Source organism: Aegilops tauschii, chromosome 1 (assembly GCF_002575655.3).
Source record: "Aegilops tauschii subsp. strangulata cultivar AL8/78 chromosome 1, Aet v6.0, whole genome shotgun sequence".
In the NCBI taxonomy this organism is placed as follows: Eukaryota; Viridiplantae; Streptophyta; class Magnoliopsida; order Poales; family Poaceae; genus Aegilops; species Aegilops tauschii.
The window spans coordinates 15,920,562-15,945,115 of record NC_053035.3 but is presented as its reverse complement, the minus strand read 5'-3'; the positions used below and the strand labels follow the sequence as shown (position 1 = coordinate 15,945,115).

The 24,554-nt window shown below is 42.0% G+C and overlaps 1 protein-coding gene across 1 annotated transcript; it reads left to right on the top strand.

The window, feature by feature from the left end:
• Positions 1-4,449: 4,449 nt before the first annotated feature.
• LOC109738036 (probable inactive methyltransferase Os04g0175900) lies at positions 4,450-9,256 on the top strand. The gene is made up of 4 exons (XM_020297146.2): positions 4,450-4,877; positions 5,115-5,425; positions 7,741-7,805; positions 8,531-9,256. Exons 1-4 carry the CDS (start codon positions 4,450-4,452, stop codon positions 8,828-8,830), a joined length of 1,104 nt encoding a protein of 367 aa, XP_020152735.1. The 3' UTR covers positions 8,831-9,256.
• The last annotated feature ends 15,298 nt before the right edge of the window (positions 9,257-24,554 follow it).

Genomic DNA, 24,554 nt, shown 5'->3' with positions numbered 1-24,554 from the left:
GCCTATGAAGCTGCACATGTGGAGCCTGAAGAGGAATGGAGGTGACTTCTCCTGAAGCTTGTGGCGGCAAATCAATTAGCAGCCGAAGGCACTCATTAGATTTACTTTGTCTGGCCTACGTTTTTTACTTATTTTCAATACGGAAGAGAAGATAGGCCTATGAAGGACTGAAGAGGAATGGAGGCGACTTCTCCTGTAGCTTGCGCCGGCGTATCAATTAGCGGGAGGCGATGATTAGATTTACTTTGTCCTGCCTATGTTTTTACTTCTTTTTGTAATATGGAAGGAGACAGAAAGCAAATAGATGTAGTTCTTTTATTATACACGAAAGGAGATAAGATTGATTTGAAAGAATTCCTTCTCTCCTACGGGTAGAAGAGGCGGAGTAGGAATCACCCCATGGTTATTTGTGCATCATCAGTTAATCTTATGGATGGAAATTTCTAACCTCCAAGATTAACGTGGAGCTATCTATGGTGCATCCAATTAGTAGATACAAGATGATGCCTCGCTCGTTGCTGCGGAAACCTCGATAAAATCGATGTTAAAATGCTAAACAATTGCAAAAACAAATTTAAGCATGCTCTTGGGATATAGTCTGAAAATAATAAGTTATATGAAGCACATCACAAAATATTATATAAAAGGAGATATCCATTGGATTGAAGTCAAACGGGGTGCTATTTTTAACAAAAGTGTGTAACATGACCTAAAGATATTTGCTCCAAGTGTCCAACATACAAATATATGTATGCTATGCTTCAAAAATGTGTAACAAATCCAAGCATGATTCATGAGGTGGCATGGTTGCGTGAATACATTAGTGCGCTAAATGCGACATAGTTGCATGGAGTGGAAAAATAGATAGTGGGTTGCAACTATTTAAGAATAGATGATAAGATATAAGATGCTTATAAAAGTAAACCCACCGAAAGAAATGATTCTACATGTCCGCAAACAGAAGAATTAAATTAAAGCAGTTCTCTATGTTATATCTTATTTAGGACAATAAAACTGAACGAAATCTCAGCCCCTCACGGCCTGAGCATTTCTGGCCGTTTGTTTTCAGGTTATTTTGAAGGTCTCGGCCAACAAATCTACTCTCTGTTTTGTCCTCCACCACATTTATCTTTCATGGGTCAAATGTTCTAATGGGCCACTGCTCCAGAGGAGAAGAGGTGCCCGCTGTTTAACTCGGACTATCATCCCAACCCAATTGCTAGCCACGCGAGAAAGGCCACAGTTGAGGATTTTCCAAAAAGAAAAAAAACAGGCGAGTGAGGAGCGGATCCATCACCTCCTAGTACATTTAAGAGAAAAAAATCCCAACTTTAAAACATTCATCACAAAAAGAGGTGATTTTGTAACATGAAGATTTCTATAACCATATTTGCCTCTCTCATGATAATTACATGCAGGATCATAATCAAACTTAATAATATAACTATCACTTAATTAGGACTTCCCCGGCCTGTGTGCTTCAATCGTCAAGTTGTGTTCTTGGTCAAGTCGGGTTGCCTTGCTCCTACGTTTGCCCCTTATGTTTCCACACGTTCGGCCAAGCGTAGCACGGGAGCACCCCTGTGTTTGCACTCCAAGTTTCCCTAGATGAAATGAAGACAAAAACAAGGAACAAGATTCGCCCCTGGCAGAAGCTCGGCACAAAGATGTGTAGATCTTATTCCTCTCCATTGATGGCGCGAGCCATATAACAATACTTAACCCATACTCTAGCTAGGGTGACCGCGGACAACATAGACACCCCCATAGGAGGGTTTCCTCCACCTCATTGGCGCCAGAAGGTAACCAACGGCGAGGGAACCAGCATCGGCAGAGTCTCTTAGGAGGAAGACCTAGTTTCCCTATTTCTCTACAGGTGGTGGCCACTAGGTAATATTCACTAGCTTATCTATTATCGTTTTTTCTAGACACACTTGTATATTGGTAGACACACTTGTAATGCAAGTAAAGTACTCCCTCCATTCAAAAATATAAGTTGCGTTTGATATTCCAATATGAATGAAACACGGACTGAAATGAGTGAACAGGCACCATAAAACTTGTCTATTTTCATCCGATTCAAAGTAGAAAAAGTACTTCCTCGGATCCATATTACTTGTCGATGATTTAATACAAAGTTAGTACAATTTTGTACTAGACCAGCGACAAGTAATATTGATTGGAGGGAGTAGAACATCTTATATTTGTGAACAGTGGGAGTGAACGTTTATATTTTGTTGTCAATTGTATTTTCTTTCATATTGAATGTAAAGAACCTTGCGAGGCTGCAGGTATCGGTCGAACTATATATCACGTGGCCGGCTGGATGCCCTGGCCCCATCCGATCGATCTAAGCCGGATGCTTCCGAGCGCTACGACCAACAACTACTGCCGAACCTCTGCCGTCTCATCAACTACACTACACGAGATCAACCTCTGCTTCCGACCCCGTACGATTTTTTGTTGCCCCTAATTCGGTTTGAATTGGTATACTGTTCCACTTCTGCTGTCACATCAACTTACACGAGCTCTTGTCATGCAAAAAAAAAAAAACAGACGCGTTGGCAGCCCGAGATTGTTGGACGTACCAAATGGCACAAATGCATCCATAGAGGCAAGCAGGTGTCATAGTGACGCCGAACCAAATGACAAGCGTCGTTGCCGGCAGTATAAGAAAGTCTCAACCAACACGGCCGGCCGGCGGTAACCCGTAGCTCTGGTCTACAAATTCAACTGACGCAATCGTTCACTAGATGCTGTTTAATTTATTAACTTCCAATTTATGTTTGCCGCGACACCACTTCCATTTTCGTATCTGCACTATGAGACATTTGGACGGGTCTAGTAAATGCATTGATCAAATGTGCCACTAATACTTTGAACAAGAGAGACGTCGGGACAATATGTATTCCTTTAGATAAGCTATAGAGAGAGAGGTTTTTTGGACTGTATAATTGTCTTTCGCTCGATGGAGTATTTGACCAGGCAGTACTACCCGCCAATGCTTTGCACAAAAGCTGAAGAAAAATTTGGCCATAGCAACTGCAAACATCGGCCAGGCAAAAGGACGAGGATTTAGGGCAGACAAATCAGGGGCACGGAAGTCGCGGGTGCATGGACGAGATCTGGACGATGTCCATCTTAATCGGTGCTGATTTGCTAAAAGATGCCATCCAACAATGATTTGATCCATTGTCCAGATTTCGGCGAGATGTGTCGTCCCTGTAGCATTGCTCTTTTTCTATTTTGGCTTTTGATTTTTAAAATTATGTATCTTCCAAATGAAAATTCTAAATTAAGTTATTTTTTCATATTCGTGTTTCTCGTGACCAACACTTTCAAATAAGATCCATTTTGAATATATTTTGACAACTTAGTATGCGCTACCGAGAATAGTCCGGTATTTTGACAAATTATATATAAAGTTTCAATACTGAAACTTAGTATGCGCTACCGAGAATAGTCCGGTATTTTGTTTCTACGACCAACAGAGAAAATTGCTTAAAATTTTATCTATAAAACTTGGTTGAAGCATGGAAATTTCAGATGCAAAATCCGTAAGTTTCAACGCTGAAACTTAAAACTTACTATGCCCCTATGCAGGATTCAACTACTGAAACTTAAAACTTACTGTGCCCCCGTGCAAGATTCAACCACTACATGAACCGTGAGGCAATCGAGCGGCCAGGCAGGGCTGGGCAGGTGCGTGCCCCCGCACTCGCGTGCCCCTGTGAATTTCCGTCGGGCAAAATGGGATCCTGAGGTTGTTCTACTAGCATGTCAAGAGGGCCCAATAGAACATTGAAGGGGGCGCATTCTGGATTATGTTGCCTTGAGCGATGCACTCCGGCAGGTAAAAGGGTGCACTGAGGCAGGAAACTAGTGCACGCAGCGGATGGCATTGTTGGGAGTGCTTGCCGGACTTGAATGGATGAATTTTGAATCGTACATAAATTTAAGGAGATGTTTCCAGGAGGGAGGACACGGCGGCAGTGAGGAGGCGACGGATGAGGAAGAGCTGCAAACAGGCATAGGTCGGCGTATATTTCCGTTGTGGTGTGCACGGCGGTGGCACAAAAAGTATGGGTTATATTGTTGGACTCGATCGAGCGCCACATCGGATGAAAGTAACAAACGAATGTTCTCTTCATTGTTAGTGACGCGGTCAAGTGGTGAGGCTTGCCTAGGAAGAAATGGGCCAAAAGAAGATGGCAACAATCGCTAATGCCGCGTAGTGGTTTTTGTGCAATTTCTCCGCACGGTTTGGTGGCACAACCACCATTTAACAAAGTTGTCGCAGCCTGCACATTTAGAAGTTGTATAGTGGCACACCCATCATTTCTCTTCTTTATTTATTCAAAACAAGATGTGATCTCTCCCTATATATACTTACCTTCTTCCAGGCACCACCAAGGAACTATACAACCTATAGGCACCACCCAAGTACCAATGGATAACAATATTGTGGGCGGAAGTAGGATTAATCCGGCCGGTGGTGAGGACGACGAGGAAACATGGTTGCATGCGTGGGGGCTCATCACCAGCTTTGCTGTCTCCATGACCCTTAAAGCAGCAATCGAGCTGGGCATCTTCGAGGCACTCAGCAACGCCAGCAGCGGCGCGGTTACGGCGGATGAATTAGCCGCACGGCTCCCAACCATGGACAAGGGCGGCGGGGCGGCTTCTGTGGACCGCGTCATGCGGTTGCTTGCCTCCTTCGACGTCGTCAAGTGTGTGACGGAGGCAGGTCCAAGCGGCGAGGCCATCCGGCAGTACAGGCCCTCGCCGGTGTGTCGGTGGCTCAGCAGCAACCACGGTGGCCCGTCGCTGGCGCCCTACGCTATGTTCACTACGGACCAGGACTTCTTGACGGCCTGGTAAGCTACGAATGACTGCTGCAATTACCGTTTGGAACAGTTTTAGCATGTTCCTCTTACCTCCATTTTTCACATGAGAGGCAAGAGTATAAAATATATCTGAATCGTTGATCTCATTAATTGGTGGTCTGATTAACTCTTACCTTTTTACTTTATATGTAAAAAGAGGAGGTAAGAGGGACTATGTTAAAATTTGCCTATGGTTTATAGAATCTAACATCGCCGTGCATTTCAAAGGCAGCAGCTAGGGGCGGCAGCGAGAGGCGGACAAACTGCGTTCAAGAGGACGCATGGGGTACCGATGGGCGAGCACTTGGGGAGAAACCCTCGGCTACTCGGGGTGGTCGACAAGGCCATGGTGCAGATCTCGGTGATGGTGACCAGCAAGTTGTTGGAGCGCTTCCACGGGTTCGACGATGTGGCCGTGCTCGTCGATGTTGGTGGGGGCACCGGTTCTACCCTAGATATGATCACCTCCAGGTACAAGCATATCAGGGGCATCAACTTCGACCTGCCTCATGTCATCTCCCTCGCGCCGTCTATTCTCGGTATGTCACCTCCTTCTTATGAATTTGACTTGGTTTCGTCACCTTGTGAATAGGGTAATGTGCGCTTTCTCTATAAACTTTTACACACGGCTCGTTTACTCTTTCTCTCTTAGCACACTCTCCTAACCATTGTATGCGCGCGCTCTCTCTCTCTCTCTCTCTCTCACACACACACACACACACACACACACACACACACACCTGACCCGCGAGCAGTGCTAGTGACTTTAGTCGCAACTCGGATATGAGAGGAGGCTAGGGCCTCCAAGGGAGAGTGCCCCACTCTCGCCACACCAGTCTTTTGTGATGTAGTGGGCTCTCTGCTTATACCGGAGTGTTCGAGGCGCACCGAAAATGCTCGAACTTATGTCGATGGACCGGGAGCTGGGCCTGGGCTGCTAACAAGTGGGTTCAGAGCCGTTCCTAGCCCCAGGCCAGTCTTTTGGGGTGTAGTGGGTTCTCTGCTATTAGTTGAGTGTCTGATGCGCATCGAAAACGTCCGAACAGATGCCGATGGACTGGAGCTGAGCCTGGGCTGCTAACAAGTGGTATTAGAGCTGGCCCCACGCCACCCTAAGGGGGGCTTCCCTAGGGGGTGGGGTGTCAAGAACCAGACACTCGGGCAGTGCCAATAACTTTAGTCCCACCTCAGATACAGGAGCAAGCTAGGACCTCCTTATAAGGGAGAGTGTCACGCTCTCCTCAGGCTGGTGTTTTGGAATGCAGTGAGCTCTCTGCTTCTAGTGAACTCTCCGATGCACACCGAAAATGTTTGAACCTATGTCGATGGACCGGGAGCTGGTCCGGGCTGCCAACACACACTCTCTATCTCACTCTCCTATTTTCCTCTATGCTTGAGCTTTACGTGCGAGTTCTAGGAAGCATTTTTGCATGCACCAATCTCCGTCTCTGTGTGTGCGCGCGTGCGTGCGCTTTTCTTGTTTCAGTTTCTGCCATACTCTAACCAGATGGATTCCCCTACAAGGCCAGGAGTAGAGACACGATTGAACAGACAAACACCGCTTTGTTCACGGGCCGACAAAGTGCACCTGAAGACAAAATCAAAAATGTCAGTCTCCATGTGTATATCACCTACCCTGGGTTATAAAAATTCCACACTCTTCCTGGGTTCACCTAAGCTTCATTTGGTGGGGAACGCAGGATACGGAGATAAAACAGAATAATTAGTTGACTATAGTACACATGGAGACTCCATGCAAAGTTCACACCTAGGTATGAAAAATGGAGCAAATGAAAACAATAACACATACCTCATAATTTCTCAAAATTGGAGGAGATTGTGTCCAGATAAGAATTAGTGAATATAGTACAATGAAGAATACAATATATTATGCAAAACATCGCGTACATCCTATATAACATCCTCCATGGGAATATAAGCCAGGCATGGGTTTTTAGGCATTCAGTTTGACTAGCGAAATATGTGTAAATTGCATAAAATTACTAGTTTCGAACTTTCATTCGTCGATGAATCTAAAAATATATATTTTACAACATGCTATAACACATCTTTCGTCACTCAAATTGAAGACCTAAAACCACATGCCCAACTTATGTTCCCATCCCGAAAGAGTGGATTATCCTATATCTATTAATAAATTGCATTAATTAATAATTGTACATTCTACCACTTCATTGTAATATTCTCATGGAATTAGACTTGTTATGATTATTCCAGGCCTATCGGACTGTTTGGGTTGTCTCCCGGCCTGGAGTCTCCTTTCCAGGCATTATCATCCACGTTGGCCTACCAAATAAAATGCCTGAGAAATTGGGAATGCATATCTTAATTGGAGGGGTTGTACTTTTGGTTGTTAGCATATACACAAACGGCTTATTCTTATCTCCCAGACGTATGCATCATCACTAGTCTCATGTAAACTCAACAATTTAATTTTAAGTACTAAAGCCTATAGATCGAATGATCAACACACATGTGAGTACGTGTTGTGCACACGTACGCGCGGAACTTTCAACTCAGTAGGAATACCATCAGTTTCCTCAATTCAATGGATTAATTTCTACTAGAAAAAGCATCGACGCCAATCTTTTTCTCACGAGTTCATAAGGGATCTGGTAAAAAAAATGTTGTTATCCAGCAAAACCAAACACCCATCACTCAACTCTTTCGTCTATCCTTGTTTTTGTATTGCAACTGTATTCTCTTCTTTTGCATGGATGTTTTGACTATACATTTAGATCTTATTTGTATCATTTTCTATTGTTGAGTTCTTTCATCTATGCTTTCCTGTGAGATAATTGAGAACTTAGCTAGTAATGTCAACCCAATACAGGTGTCGAACATATAGCTGGAAATATGTTTGATAATGTTCCCACTGGAGATGTCATTTTCTTAAAGGTATATATACGAACTACTGTATCTAGTTCCATTCTCTGTCATGCTGTATTCCATATGGTGTAAAGTCTAATATTACTCAAAACCTTGTAGATACGTGATGCACACCCTCATTAATTCATATATAAAGTATTTTTCAACCAAAATATAGAAATGATGTCTATAGAATATTTCTTCAAAATAATTTTCTACTATTGCCAAACAACGCGTTCGACTTGTAATTCTATAAACACATTGGTAAAGTAATAAAAGTATTTATCTAGGGTCCAAGCAATTAAGGTGGCTGCACTTGTGCAGAAGTAATCGAACCACATGTTTTCTCTTACTAAGATTTTCTCCGCGGTGCGATGTCAGACAGTGCCAGACAACCCCTCAAAAGTCGTGACGGACAACCAAACTCCTCATATCAAAACCCTCAATTCCATGGAGATCCATGCACATCGATCATATAGCAAAATTCAACACCAATTCAACAATCCAGCACTGCAACAAAGCGAAACGTACCACAACTCAACAATTCAAACATGCCAAAATTGAATTCAACGTTCGTGTACAATAGTGAATCTGCAATGTTTTCATTGTGACAAACAAAGAACATTCTGTTGTGCTAAATAAATCCCCTAAATATTTGAGAATGCAGAGCTGACTTAAACTACACTTCGAGCAAAGTAGGTTTAATATTACATAACATATTCTAGATACTGAATATTTCTTGAATGTACATACAGACGGTACTCCATATGTTGGATGGCAATGACTGCATAAAGGTTCTAAAAAATTGCCATCAAGCTTTGCCAGACAAGGGGCGATTGATCGCTGTTGAGTTTGTCTTGCCGGCTACTCCAGAGGTGACAAGGGCAGCACAAAATCTCTACATTCTCGATGTGATGATGTTAAATAACTCAGAGGGTGGGAAGGAGAGAACTGTGCAAGAGTTTCTGAAGCTGGCTAGGGAATCGGGTTTCAGCGGCACCTTCCAGTCAACTTACATTTTTGGAAACTTTTGGGCTCTCGAATTTACCAAATAGTAACCATCACATTTTATGTCCATGCTGGCTACTATTGATAATGTGTGTGAGGTTGGCTCGTATAATTGTTTGTATTATTTGTTCCAATAATGATGGACTTTTTTATCAAAATATATAATGCATATGTATCATTATTTGTACCATTTAATATAATGATGATGTTGGTATAATTGTGTGTATCGCTTATATTTTAATAAAAATGTTAAAAACTTGTTATCGAGGTATTCTAGGTGTATTTTTGTATTGCCAATATGTTACCATGAAGAAGTACATAAAAGCACAGAGTAGTTGTTGTTCACAATGTCTCACTTTGGCACTGTAGCTTTTTCCCAGTTACATAATAATAAAACAATTGTTCATACAGTAAAAAAAAATCAATAGATCAACAAAATTGGTAATTTATTGTTTTTCAATAAAGGTTGGAGTTTGTAAGCTCAAGATGAATCATCGAGTGGGTACACACACAATAAGCACACATCCAGCCTCTACATAGTTAGGTGCACACAGTCAACACTAACACAAGCATGCAAAAAAAACACCAGTAAATATCAAAGTCATATTAGACTCAAGTTTTTTTGACCGACAAATAGCACAATGTCTTGTTGGTCTGCCTTTAAGGGGCGTCACCTCAGATAGCACAGGAAAACCCCTCAAGAGTCGTGCTAGACAACCACACTCTTCATATCAAAACCCTCAAATTCATGCAAATCCATCATATAGCACAAATTCATAACCAATTCAACAATGCAACAAAGCGAAATGAGTGATAGGAAACAGGGGGCGAAGCTCGATAGGAGCGGAGGAAGAAGTTGGGAGGGCTCCACGAACGGGATAGGAGGATGACTCTAAGGGAAGGATTAGGACAACCACTGATACAACGAGGTGCTATACACACGGTTTCTAACCCTTTCTGCGACGGCATTTGGAACCGTCGCCAAGTGAGTGCAGTCGATAGGGGGTCCTTCCCACACGACCCAGAAACCGTCAGGGATAGGCCCTCCTGTTGTTGGGGAACGTAGTAATTTCAAAAAAATTCCTACACACACGCAAGATCATGGTGATGCATAGCAACGAGAGGGGAGAGTGTTGTCCACGTACCCTCGTAGACCGAAAGCGGAAGCGTTAACACAATGCGGTTGATGTAGTCGTACGTCTTCACGATCCGACCGAACAAGTACCGAACGCACGACACCTCCGAGTTCAGCACACGTTCAGCTCGATGACGTCCCTCGAACTCCAATCCAGCCGAGTATTGAGGGAGAGTTTTGTCAGCACGACGGCGTGGTGACGATGGTGATGTTCTACTGACGCAGGGCTTCACCTAAGCACCGCTACGATATTATCGAGGTGTAATATGGTGGAGGGGGGCACCGCACACGGCTAAGAGATCAATGATCAATTGTTGTGTCTATGGGGTGCCCCCTGCACCCGTATATAAAGGAGCAAGGGGAAGGCCACCGGCCAAGGAGGAGGGCGCGCCAAGGGGGGAGTCCTACTCCCACCGGGAGTAGGACTCCTCCTTTCCTTGTTGGAATAGGAGAAGGGAAGGGAGAAGCAGAAAGAAGGAAGGGGCGCCCCCCCTCCGTAGTCCAATTCGGACTAGTCCATGGGGAGGGGTGCGGCCACCCTTTGGAGCCTTTCTCTACTTTCCCGTATGGCCCATTAAGGCCCAATACGAATTCCCGTAACTCTCCGGTACTCCGAAAAATACCCGAATCACTCGGAACCTTTCCGAAGTCCGAATATAGTCGTCCAATATATCGATCTTTACGTCTCAGCCATTTCGAGACTCCTAGTCATGTCCCCGATCTCATCCGGGACTCCGAACTCCTTCGGTACATCAAAACACATAAACTCATAATATAACCGTCATCGTAACGTTAAGCGTGCGGACCCTACGGGTTCGAGAACTATGTAGACATGACCGAGACACCTCTCCGGTCAATAACCAATAGCGGAACCTGGATGCTCATATTGACTCCCACATATTGTACGAAGATCTTTATCGGTCAGACCGCATAACAACATACGTTGTTCCCTTTGTCATCGGTATGTTACTTGCCCGAGATTCGATCGTCGGTATCTCGATACCTAGTTCAATCTCGTTACCGGCAAGTCTCTTTACTCGTTCCGTAATACATCATCCCGCAACTAACTCATTAGTCACAATGCTTGCAAGGCTTATAGTGATGTGTATTACTGAGTGGGCCCAGAGATACCTCTCCGACAATCGGAGTGACAAATCCTAATCTCGAAATATGCCAACCCAACAAGTACCTTTGGAGATACCTGTAGAGCACCTTTATAATCACCCAGTTACGTTGTGACGTTTGGTAGCACACAAAGTGTTCCTCCAATAAACGGGAGTTGCATAATCTCATAGTCATAGGAACATGTATAAGTCATGAAGAAAGCAATAGCAACATACTAAACGATCGAGTGCTAAGCTAACGGAATGGGTCAAGTCAATCACATCATTCTCCTAATGATATGATCCCGTTAATCAAATGACAACTCATGTCTATGGCTAGGAAACATAACCATCTTTGATTAACGAGCTAGTCAAGTAGAGGCATACTAGTGACACTCTGTTTGTCTATGTATTCACACATGTATCATGTTTCCGGTTAATACAATTCTAGCATGAATAATAAACATTTATCATGATATAAGGAAATAAATAACTTTATTATTGCCTCTAGGGCATATTTCCTTCACCTGTCACACTGGCTGGGGCAAAATGAGCTCGTGTGCGATCGGGCGTGGCATCGGAACCCAATCGTTTCCGTTGTATGTACAACCCACACGGTGAATCCTAGAAAAATATTTCCGTTCGTATGTATATCACACAAAGTGAATCCAAGGAATACGTTTCCGTTCTTATGTACATCCCACACAGTCAATCCAGGGAAAACATTTCCGTTTGTGTGTACATCCCACACAGTCAATCCAGGGAAAACGTTTTCATTCGTATGTACATCCCACACAGTCAATCCAGGAAAAAAGTTTCCGTTCCTATGTACATCCCACACAGGTTTATGTATAGGCTCTTGTATGATAGGTGTAACTATCACACACGCTCTGCCTTGGTTAACCGTGTGGCATTGGGCTATCCATCACAAGCGCTTTTACTGCTAGAACCGTCTGTAAAGTTCCATGACCCATTTAGCAGGTTTATTAGTTTACATTTAATAATTTCAGTATTACACAAATTCACATTTTCTATCGAACAGATGTTTGCCAATTTCATATCCGGCACATAAATATATTTTAACGCCACAGTACGATAGCTACCTGAAAAAACAGCACAATACATCATATAGGTAGTTCAACTTCATAAGAACAATATTAGAACAATATATTCATTTCCCTAATCGAGATCATCCAGGCTCGTCTTATCCACCTCTACTTTCAGTTCAGTAAGAACCTGTGTTGCACTGGCCAACTGGGAAAGTGCCTCCTCCTTCGCCAACACCATCTTAGCAAAGTTTGATTTAAAAAATCTGAACTCATTCTCCAGCTTCCTCTTTTTATCCCGCATCTTCAAATATTATTCAGCGTTGACAACACTTTCTCTAAGCCTACCTCTGTTCTCTTCCTCATACATGCTCCAGAGCTTTGCTAGGCACATCTTCAAAGACTATGGCCACTCTTGATCAACCCACTCCAAGTAAGAACACTCCCGTTCATCCTATAATATTTAGAACTAGATTAGTAACATTTATAGGGGAAATGGGTTTACAGGAACATAGAAAATCATCAATACTTATTTTGAAACACCGAAGAAACAGGTTAACGTTAATTATGACATATCTTCTCAAAAAGATCAATGTGCAAATGAATTAATTGCTACTGAGACAATAATTAAATTCTGAAACATCAGAAGCTATAATAAACTACAACAACGCTACAAGTTCTTTCTCATGTACTATAAATAACAAATTGAACATTTTATGAGAAAGGTAAGTATAACTTCAACAACATAGCGACAATGTTTGGATGACAACAAATTGATACTAACAGGTGTGTACATCCACAAATTTAGTAACATAAAACTAATAGCACTAAGACCGTCCACTATGTATGCCAAAACCGGTGTAAAGACAACTGTTGCTGCATTGCGCATTGGTGCCCTGCACTGGCGAGCCGATGCAGCGAAAAAAAATCAGGGACCCAGACTCCGGAGCACCTAGTTGCTCTGATGCCCAGTTCCTTTGTGCCATAAAGATTTAGTATTTTACTGCTTGGCTGCTCGGATGTGTGGATCAAAATTGGCTGCACAAACTGCTGAAGCGGTGCCAAATAATTTTCTAATGGCACTTCTGATGAGATGACAACATTTAATAAATCTTTGTTTTCATTCCAAAATAGTCGCAAAGTTGTACAGGGCGCCCAAGTTGGGCTGAACCGTATTCCTTTTCTAGGTCTGTGCAATGTTTCTATTTTTCATTTTCCATTTTTTTCTATTTTTCTTTCGTATTTCCGTTGTGATTTTTCCTTTCAAATTTATTTTCCTTTCTCCCTTTTTTCAGTAAAGTGATAATTTTCTGAGAAGTTCATAATATCAGAAAACTTATTTTTTTTCAAAAATGTTCATAAATTTAAATATATTTCTTTTAAAAAATGTTCAGAACATTAAATCTTTTTTCTCATTCCAAAATTGGTCCAGAGTATTAAAAAATGTTTCATTTTTTCTTTGTGTTTACCAAAATTGTTTGAGATTTTCCAATAGAAATTGCATTTGAAAAATGTTCCAATACAAAAAATACTCCTGTTTTAGTGAAATGTTCGCAAATTCAAAATAATGTCCGAGTTTAAAGAAACACATTTTAAAAAATTATTCTGAATGTTGAAAATATGTTTCCTTTTTCAAAAGATATCACAAATTCAAAAAAAAAAAATCATGTTATTATAAAAGGTTCATGTTTTGTGAATTTCAAACATTTAAAATTTTGTTATGTATTTCTGGAAATATAAAGAATTTCAAAAAATTGTTTAGGATTTTCAAATCATTCATGTTTCCAGGAATATTCAGCAATCTATATTTTTTGAAAAGTTCAAAAAATAAAAAATGTTTTCAATCTGACATTGGAGTATGATCTTAATGGTTTGAGCTGGCCATTAGTTGGTAGGACTCGTTTCTTCGAGTGGCTAGCAGCACGTAGTCCGGTTTTTAAGCATGATTTTAATCCTTCAACTCATTTTCTGGATTCTTTTCGCTGCTTACAAACACAGGTCGTCTTTGAGCCTACCAGTGCGATGGCCCATACACGAACTGATGTGCATCCCACGAGCTATTTTGCGCAACAAGCGTCATATAGTAGCTCCCATGCAGTTAGCCCAAGGAAAAAAAATTGTTCCGTCGCACAGGCAGTATTGGGCCTCAGCCGCACTCCCCTACTGGGTCGTCTGAGGGAGGACTTTTTTTTCTTAGGCCAAAAATGGAAATATGTTGGTTTGACTCGAATAAAAAAATGATGGGAACTTGAGTGCTAAAATAATCAAAGAGAATAAATCCTAATGAAGAACGGAGATTGATGTCTGGTTATGCGCTAAATATGCTAATGAAATGAGATTTATGCGCTATAATTAGTAATCCATCCTGTTACGCAACCGTAAGAGAGAGTGGTCGAAACAACCATGCCCCGATGGTCGCCGCATAGCTACCAAATGAGGAGGTAGATACAATCACGAGACAGAGGCGGACCCGGAGGAAAAAAAGGCACGAGTTGGATGGTTGCAGCCACGCCGACTAACCCCACCACTATCCAGATCCCGCGGAACAAACATGATCCGTGATAAGACCACAATTCCTCCACCGCATCGCTTAGAGATCGTTTTTGGTGGACACATCAAATATCTCTACGATTTCTTCTCGCAAAGAAATATCTCTCCCTTTACAACGCACGGTCATATGTACTAGTAAATACTAATATAAATTAGATGATTTCCCGCGCGTTGCTGCGGGCCGTTAGCATGCCAATCAGCAGAATGAGGAAGAAAATAACATGAAGAAAAATATTGGCGGTGTGGTGCTACAAATTTTTATTGTGGGCACTAAAAGGTTAACCAAAAGGCTGCTTAGCAAAGCTTAAATGAGGTTTGCTTAGTCTGACTGCCAACGAACTATACGATCGAATGCACCTATGAGATTAACTTTGAGAACGTTCGATGTTTTTAAGTACACTTCAAAAATAAACTACCCTGTAAATGTTATATAAGAAATGTGGTGCAGGAAGGGATGCAAGCGTCTGTAAATGTTAATACTTGACATTAGCGACCACACAGAGAAAATGTCATACTCGATCTTGACTGACAACCTACAACATCTACATACATGAAGAAACAATTGAGAAGATCTCAAATAAAGAAGAGTTGCTTGCATCAATCAAGAAAGATCTGAACCTCAAATGATTGATCTGTATTAGAATGGCCATGCATGCAAATAAAGAAATCCTACAACTAAAAATACAACATGATGAATAGTACAGAAGAATCATCAGAGGGATAACCACCGCCAAACCACATCAAATTGGAGTGACAATCTAATTGAGAAATTGAGCTGCTAATTTTGCAATCAAGGGAAAAACACCTGGCAAAATAATGAAATCCAATTTAGTTAATCTAGTCCACAAATGATGGGTAAGATATGAAAAATTACCATCCATCAGTTAACAGGGGCGAGTCCTCAAGGCATGTATTAATGGATAGAGCGACCCTATGTGGACGGCTGAATAAACAAAGTATAACCCCAGCCATTTGATTTCTTGTCGCCCAGAGATCATTCACTGAACGACGTGTGTGGAGTAGTTTCGTAATCGATATATCTCAAAAAATCCAGAATCTGTTTGAGAGTTGATTAGACATATTTGTATATAACATATAGACACCTTCTATTGAATATTCAAATGCATGACAGTTCACATGCTTGTAGCTTCAGCGTACCCAATACTGCTACTCTAGTAGAATAGTGGCCAGTGACATGGGAAAGTCACGGACCAAAAATCGCTTAGACCACTACGGAAAATGGAAAATGTTCTCACACGAACACAACTTGCTGTCAACAGGAAACTAAGAATCCCCACAAAACAAATTAACATGGGTGTACAGTACCTGGCCAAGATAACAGCAATAGGAAGAGGAAACGGGACTTGTAGGACTCTAAGCAAGATGATGATGGCCAGATGTACCACTTCAAAGATCAAGCCGGTGGCAACATGAATAAAAAACAGCGAGGCCAGAGTGGTGGCAGTACGTTGAGCTGAGCCTCTCCTGCGGAGAGGGGAAGAAGTGAGAGATGGAGTGTGCGAGGAAGGAGAAGGGAATCCATCTATTTGTACTGAAAATCAGTAGTAGGATTTGATGGCATGGAAAATGGAACGATGTGGTAGGTGTCTAGGAGAAATAAATGACTCTCGCGTTGTAGAAGAAAGGAAGCGTTGGCATGTGAACACACTGGAGAAAGAAAAATCGCCAACCTGCAAGCGCTGCGATAGGAAATACGATGAGGGAAAAGGTAGAAGATTTTGTGCAGAAGATGAAAGAGACCGGCGGCTTTCATAAGATTCCACTGCTGTTTATCGCGAATTATTTGGTGAGAATTTAATATTGTGCACGTGGGTGGAGCAATGGGCTGCATGTTCTTGCTATTGACCCTCCGAAGGACACTGAACGCATGGAATTGGAACAGACTTAATTAATCAGAATTTTTTTGGAACATGTCAGTTTTATTTTTGTGAGATGGAACGCTGTTGACAACCGCTGATGTGGCAGATTGCTTGGAAACTGAACGCTGATGTGTCATCATGCTGATGTGGATAGTGTGCATGTTAAAAGAATTGATGGTAGTGGGGATCAACTTCTTAAAAATGTAAGATGTAAGATACGGAGCCCCATTGCATAGATCAGGTTCCGTTCCATGAAAATAGGACTGGAATGCGCGTTATTTGCCCACATATACCTGGGTTGGTAGCGGAACATCATATTGGTAGTGTTAGCTGAACTACGTCCGGCCGGCGGCCGCAATGTTGAGGATTCCAGCAAAATCAGCGACGATCTAACAAATAATTTCTTCTACATTGTCAAAATCAACAACACACGTACGTGCAGCCGTGCAGGGATGGTAAACTCTCATCGCAAGTAAATTTCTTGCGTTGTACTCGATCCTGATTTATTGGTCTTCTTCGTATTTCGTGTCAAATTTGATCATAGATTTAAACTAACAAAATTCTAATGCATGCCAACACAATTACATCATTAGATTCGTATTTAAACATAGTTTTCAATGATACCTTTTTTGTAACATGCATTAACATTTTGTTAATAAAATCCGGAATCAAAATTTGACGTAAAATATTAAAGGGACCAATAAACAAGGAGGGAGGTAGTATTCTATAACTCGATGCATGTACTATTCTTGTTAGTCAGTGCATCTATCCCCGAAAGTTCTCTTGTGAGCTCGAGCTCACATGCACCCATTGCTACAGTAAAATCGAAAAAAATATTTATAAACTTCAAAAATATCTGATTTTTTCATAACAAACATTGATGTCTTTTTCACATGCGTGCAAAAATCATGACAAAACGACATTCATGCAGGTCTCGATAAAAAAACAAAATCGATGCTCTAATATGCATCCAAAGACATTTTTTTTCCGCATGATTTTCTTTTTTTTACCGAAGCCTCCACAATTGTCATTTCATCACCAAAACTGGCATGCATGTGAAACACGGATCAATGTTTGTTGCAAAAAAAATCAATTCTTTTTTGAATTTTTAAATATGTTTTTCGATTTTACTGTAGCAAAGGGTGCATGTTAGCTCGAGCTTGCATACTCCATGTCCCATCTATCCCTTGCTACTCTTGCGTGTTATAGACGGAGGTGAAGACTAAAGATCATATTGCCCGCAGTGCGTGACTCATCTCCGTAGGCAAGATTCGATCACACCCATCTCATCTCCTTTGTTGCGCCACTGCACACCGCCTTGGCAACACAACATGCCAGTCAGCGGTGGTGATGGGCCGATGATTATTTTATTGCCATTTTTTTTAAATAATACATTTTATTATTAATTTTCATAAATATTATGCTGGATATAACATTTTCAAAAATAATACACCGTTGGCCCGTTGCTGGCCAACAGGGCCTAGTCAGCCTACAGCAAGCCGACTGCACCTAGTGAGCCAACAGCCGGCTGACAGCTAGTCCGTGTGCCATGTGTAGCCCGCCTATTCGCTAGGCCACATCGCGCGGGGGCGCGAGGGGCTGTCAGCGCGGTCTGTCACGGGGCGCCCCTGTCGGCCCACTATAGACCGATAGGTCAGCTGAAGGCCGACAGGGTGCGGGCCCCATAGCGGCTGGCGGATTCTCCTCTCTCCTTCCCCTTTCTCCGTCCTTTCTCCACGCGCATAGCAGCTCATCCTATCTGTTCTTTCTTCCTCCTCTTTCTTGCAAGAAATGCCTCCAATTTCTACACCAAAATGAGCCGGTTTTTTTGTGGATTTAGCACCATGAATGGGTTCTATGTAGTTAGGGGAGCCAAGGGAGACCTCGATCTACTGATGGGGTAGCTCGTGGTGGTCGTGGTGAGCATTTTGTTGGAGCTTTTTTTAGCACATTGGTAGAGGTTGTGGCGGCAGTGCAGGTGGAGGTGGTGGTGGTGAAGTGGGGGCAGTGTGGTGGAGGTGGTGGAGGGCGAAGCTCCGGTTCCGGTGATTGAAGGCCGCTGTTCATCGTTCACTCGCACACTTCAAGGGTATATTTTAACAATCATTTTATTTTTCGTAGTTGCTCTGGTAGTATTTGAAAATATGTTTTGATGTGACATAAATTAGGTGTGTGATTATTGTTATTTGCTACGGTAGTATCCGTAAATATATTTAGATGTGAACTATTTAGTTCTTTGAAAATTTGAAGTTGCTCTGGTAATATTCCGTACAATATGTGGATGTCAAAAAATTAGGTTTGTCAGTATTTCAAGTTGCTCTGGTAATATCCGTAATATATGTAGATGTCAAATATTTTAATATGTCAATATTTGTAGTTGCTCCGGCAAATTTTCTTACTATATTTGTAGGTATGTGAATATTTTTATTTTCTCCGTTAATATTCCGTAATATATATATATATATATATATATATATATATATATATATGTAAAATATTTTGTAGTGCGGATATTTTAAGTTGTTGCTTCATACTTGTCTGTCATTGTTGAAAAAAATTAGGTGAGCCGAGATGTCTGATGTAGTGAAGTTCATATTTTACTACGGTCCTCGAATTGTCCAAACAACTGAGATGGGAGCTGATCTGAGTGAGTTTACTAACATATCATTACTAGGGAAAAACCTTATACGTAGAACTTTAGTAGTAGCGCGTGTCAAAAAACCGCGCTAGTGCTAAGTAGTAGTAGCGCGTAGGCGTAAACCGCGCTACAGATACAATTGTAGCAGTAGCGCGCCTAAAGCTAAAAGCGCTACTATTAAAATTCCAACTACTTAGCCGATAGGCTACACATAGTAGTAGTGATCTACAACGAACAGCGCTACCGCTAAATGCTTTGTAGCAGCGAGTTTACGCAGAAAGGCGCTACTAATAAAGGAAATAAAATTAAATGGAAAGCAAATAGAAAAGTAAATGAAAATGAAAGAAAAATAAATGAAAAAGGGGAAAATAGAAAGGAGTAGCAGTAGCACGTGTCCAGGAACGCGCTGTAGCTAACTTAGCAGTAGTGCACTTCCCGGAAAGCGTTACTGCTACTTTTGACTTAACCACGTGGTTCGTTCTTCCCACGGCCACTTCCCCCCAAATCTCAACTCCTCCGCTATCGCCGCCGCCGTCGCCCGCCGGCCGCCGCGCGCTCTCCCGTCGCTCTCCGCACAACCTCGACGCCGCCCCCGACCCCGACCTCGACCTCGACGCCGCCCTCCGCCGCGCGCCCAAGCCCCGACCCCGACCTCGACGCCGCCTGCCCCTCCCTCGCCGCAGGCACCCGAGGTGAGCACGCCTGCTCCTCCCCCTCCCCTACCTCTGCATAGGGTTCTTCAAATTTTAATTGCATCAAATTAGTTAGGGTTCATCTATTGCATCAAATTTCGGATTATCCGCAACCACTTTCCACCCCTAGGTTCATCAAATTAGATGGTAATTAGGGAAGTAGTTCCTAGGTACTAATTAGTTAGTACGAACTAGGTACTAATTAGGTACTAGTTTATTTTCATTTATAGTAAGTTTATTTTTAGTAAGAACTAGTTGAATTAATAGAACTAGTTGAACATGTCACATTTGTTGTTATTTTTTTAGTTAAAGCATTTTTTCCCGCATCGACGTCGACGATGCCTATCCCGCGTCCTCGTCGTCGACTCGGCGGAGGACACCTGCTTGACCAGATGGGCCATGTCCGGGACTGGGCTCCGTCGGGCTGGTACTGGGAGGCGCAACCTACCGGGGGGCACAGCTTGGTGAGGAGTCAGCCCGTCGTTGACCCGAACCTTCTTTGGTGGCGGTCGCATGGGCCAAGGACGATCGATAGGCTTGAGGACCCCACAGAGGTGGTACGTCATTGTGTCAGCGAGGAGGACGCGCACGTCCGTCGCTACTTGGTTGCGCTGGAGCACAGGTTCTCTAATACCTGGCAGGTTCTCTAGGGATCTCAGTGGAGCTATGATCATGTGATGGTTCCTTCTCTTTGGGTGTCCACCGCTCGCGCCGATACCCGTCGTTCGCTAGGGTTTTAGTTGTATTAGTGATGTTATATGTATGACACTATTCGGGATGTATTAATGATAATATTCGATGATGTACGGACGCAAGAGATGATTTACTTTTGCTTATTGAATGCATGCTAATTTGAATACTTATTTATTTTACGATTTGGTTTTGCTTATTGAATGCTCATTTCAATATGAGTCCAATAAGATATTTAGAAATCTCACTAGTAGAAAAAGCCCCATTCGTCCCGGTTCGTGAGGGCCATTTGTCCCGGTTGCCGAACCGGGACTAAAGGGTCGGTACTAAAGCCCTATACCTTTAGTCCCGGTTCGCCGAGGAACCGGGACAGATGTGGCTCCACATGGCCGCTGCCGCTTGCCCAGGCAGGAGGACCGTTTGTCCCGGTTGATGCCACCAACCGGGACCAAAAGGCTTCCACACGTCAGTAGTTCAGGGGCTGGGGTTTTTGAATTTTTTTTTGAAAGGGGGGGGGGGGTTGGGGGTTTTGGGAGTTTTGTAGGGTTAATTTAGGGGTTTCATATATTGTGTTAGCTAGCTAATAGAGAGAAGTGTCCTCTCTTATCTCCATCTTGGTCGACGCTACGTACTATATGTATAGAGAGGACTCGACACGCTAGCTAGCTAGTAAGCAAATGACGGAAACCATTAAGTAGAAGATCTTCATGAACATATACAGAGAGAAGTGATAGACCTCTCCTTCTCCGAGAGATTGGTCGACCAACAAGTTTTTGTATATCTTACCGACGCTACTGGCTACCATGCATGTGGAAGTTGAGTTCATATGTTAGGGGATTGTAAGAGATCTATATATATATATATATGCAATGTGTAAGATCTCTTACAATCCCCTAACATACGAACTCAACTTCCACATGCATGGTATTCTCCGGCTTTACTGATGACGTGGTCAAGAAAAAATCCAGCCAATTCCTCTTGAATTGCTCGCATGCGATCTTGTGGTAGGAGTTCATTCCGCATCTGCCACATCTAACTTGAATAAGGAGGTCAATACATATATATGAATGAAACTCAAGAGAAATGATGGTAATAAAATAAACTTGTGAATATTTTGGCTTACGCACTTCATATTGTCTTTCAGAGTAGCCCCGCCTATTCTTGGCCGCCGCGTTGTAGATGAACTCGCAGACGTAGTATCCACAGTAATTATTCCCGGCTTCTTGCCACAAGCACTTTACAAAAAATAGAGGTCAATCAAACTGATAATGAAGCATTATAAATGGCATTGATGAAAGTAGCTAGAATCAACGGGAGATGCGCGGAACTAGCTAGCTAGTAGTACTTACTTTCGGGTATTTCCATCGCAGATCCCGCGGCAGTCCCGGAACTTGTGCGGTGAATACTTTCCAAACCCTGCGAGACAAAGAAACACTAGTAGAAAAAGGGTCATTTGTCCCGGTTCATAAGGGCCTTTAGTCCCGGTTCTGGAAACCGGGACTAAAGGGTCATTACTAAAGCCTCCCCCCTTTAGTCCCGGTTCTTACACGAACCGGGACTAAAGGCCGTCCACGTGGCCGCTGTCTGGAGCTCCACCTTTAGTCCCGGTTGGTAACACCAACTGGTACTAAAGGTATTTTTACGAAAATAAATTTTGATTTTTTTTTGATTTTCAAATTTCTAAATTATTTTTCAATATAATCTCTAATCACCCCTCTAATCTCTAATCACCCATCATCATTCCAAATCATCTAACTTCCCGGCCGGTCACCCATCCTCTGACTACTCCACCCTGAGCACGCTTAACTTTCGGGTTCTATTCCCCCTCGTTTCCAAGTCTGCACTTGTTGTTTTCCTGATAATAGTAAGATGTCAATCCTATTAACCCTCAGGAGTTTAGCTTGAGCATTAAGTCACACGTTTCACTGTTTGAGTTTGAAACTATTATTCTAAAAAACAATAAATATTTAGTAACACTAATATTTCTTCAATAAGTAGTTTGACCATATTTGACCAGATTTGACCAAAATTCAAAAAATTGTAATAATTATTTAGTAACACTAATATTCTTGAATAATTATGTAGTAACACTAATATTTCTTGAATAAGTAGTTTGACCACAGTTTGACCAGATTTGACCATAGTTCGACCAGTTTTGACCAAAATTCTAAAAAACTGTAATAATTATTTAGTAACACTAATATTATTGAATAATTATTTAGTAACACTAATACTTCTTGAATAAGTAGTTTGACCAAAGTTTGACCTGATTTAACCAAAATTCAAAAAAATGAAATTTGAGCATAACTTTTTTCCTTTTAGAATTTGAGGATTCTGAAAATTTGCAAACAGGCTGTAGGCAGTCAAAATCGGATGCAGATTTTTTTGCTGGACATTTTGATATATTATACGTTTTTTTTCTGACATCGTATGGAAAAGTTATAGCCGTTTTACATTTTCCCTACACTTTTTGCAAAACATGTCCAAATTTAAGTTTTTAAATTTTCCTAACTAGTACATGTAGTACCATAACTACATCTGGAAGGATTTTAATTTTCGAAGTTTTTATCATTTTCTTTTGCTTTTTACAAAACTGAAAAGGTGATCCAGGGGGGTAGAGTTTGAAAATGGGACCTTTAGTACCGGTTCGTGGCACGAACCGGTACTAATGCCTCAAACCCCATTAGTACCGGTTGGTGGCTCGAACCGGGACTAAAGGTCTAACCTTTAGTACCGGTTTGTGCCACGAACCGGTACTAATGGGCATCGCACCCTTTAGTCCCGGTTCGTGGCACCAACCGGGACTAAAGGTCCCATTTCAACCGGGACTAAAGCCTGTACGGTGCCCTAGCTGCTCGAACCAGGACTAATGCTCACATTAGTCCTGGTTCGTAATGCAACCGGGATTAATGCTCTTTTCTGGCCGAACCAGAGCCCTGTTTTCTACTAGTGAAAACAATTACTTGATATCATGAAACGAACAAAGTTGCCGATATGGTGCGGTAATGATCGATTCAACTTACTTGTCGAGCATTTTAGACATGTCCGCATAGTCCTCGGGATCTTTTCGTCTCGAGTCTAAGACGTTACATTAATTACTATAACCTCGAGTAATAATTAAGGGAAACCGAATATGCACAAGACAGTAACACTCACTTGAAGTTGTAAGGAAAGAGTATTGTATTTTTGTTTTGATTTATTACCAACAATCGTAGTGATGTCTACTACACAACATTCTTCTTGTAGACGTTGTTGGGCCTCCAAGTGCAGAGGTTTGTAGGACAGTAGCAAATTTCCCTCAAGTGGATGACCTAAGGTTTATCAATCCGTGGGAGGCGTAGGATGAAGATGGTCTCTCTCAAACAACCCTGCAACCAAATAACAAAGAGTCTCTTGTGTCCCGAACACACCCAATACAATGGTAAATTGTATAGGTGCACTAGTTCGGCGAAGAGATGGTGATACAAACGTAATATGGATGGTAGATAAAGGTTTTTGTAATCTGAAATTATAAAAACAGCAAGGTAACAAGTGGTAAAAGTGAGCGAAAACGGTATTGCAATGCTTCGAAACAAGGCCTAGGGTTATTACTTTCACTAGTGCAAGTTCTCTCAACAATAATTACATAATTGGATCATATAACTATCCCTCAACATGCAACAAAGAGTCACTCCAAAGTCACTAATAGCGGAGAACAAACGAAGAGATTATTGTAGGGTACGAAACCACCTCAAAGATATCCTTTCTGATCGATCTATTCAAGAGTTCGTAGTAAAATAACACGAAGCTATTCTTTCCGTTCGATCTATCATAGAGTTCGTACTAGAATAACACCTTAAGACACAAATCAACCAAAACCCTAATGTCACCTAGATACTCCAATGTCACCTCAAGTATCCGTGAGCATGATTATACGATATGCATCACACAATCTCAGATTCATCTATTCAAACCAACACAAAGTACTTCAAAGAGTGCCCCGAAGTTTCTACCGGAGAGTCAAGACGAAAACATGTGCCAACCCCTATGCATAAGTT

Coding starts and splice junctions, on each gene's coding strand:
- LOC109738036 (XM_020297146.2), top strand. CDS start 4,450: ATGGATAACAATATTGTGGGCGGAAGTAGGATTAATCCGGCCGGTGGT. Junction 4,878..5,114: donor CAGGACTTCTTGACGGCCTG/GTAAGCTACGAA, acceptor TGCATTTCAAAG/GCAGCAGCTAGGGGCGGCAG. Junction 7,806..8,530: donor GAGATGTCATTTTCTTAAAG/GTATATATACGA, acceptor ATGTACATACAG/ACGGTACTCCATATGTTGGA.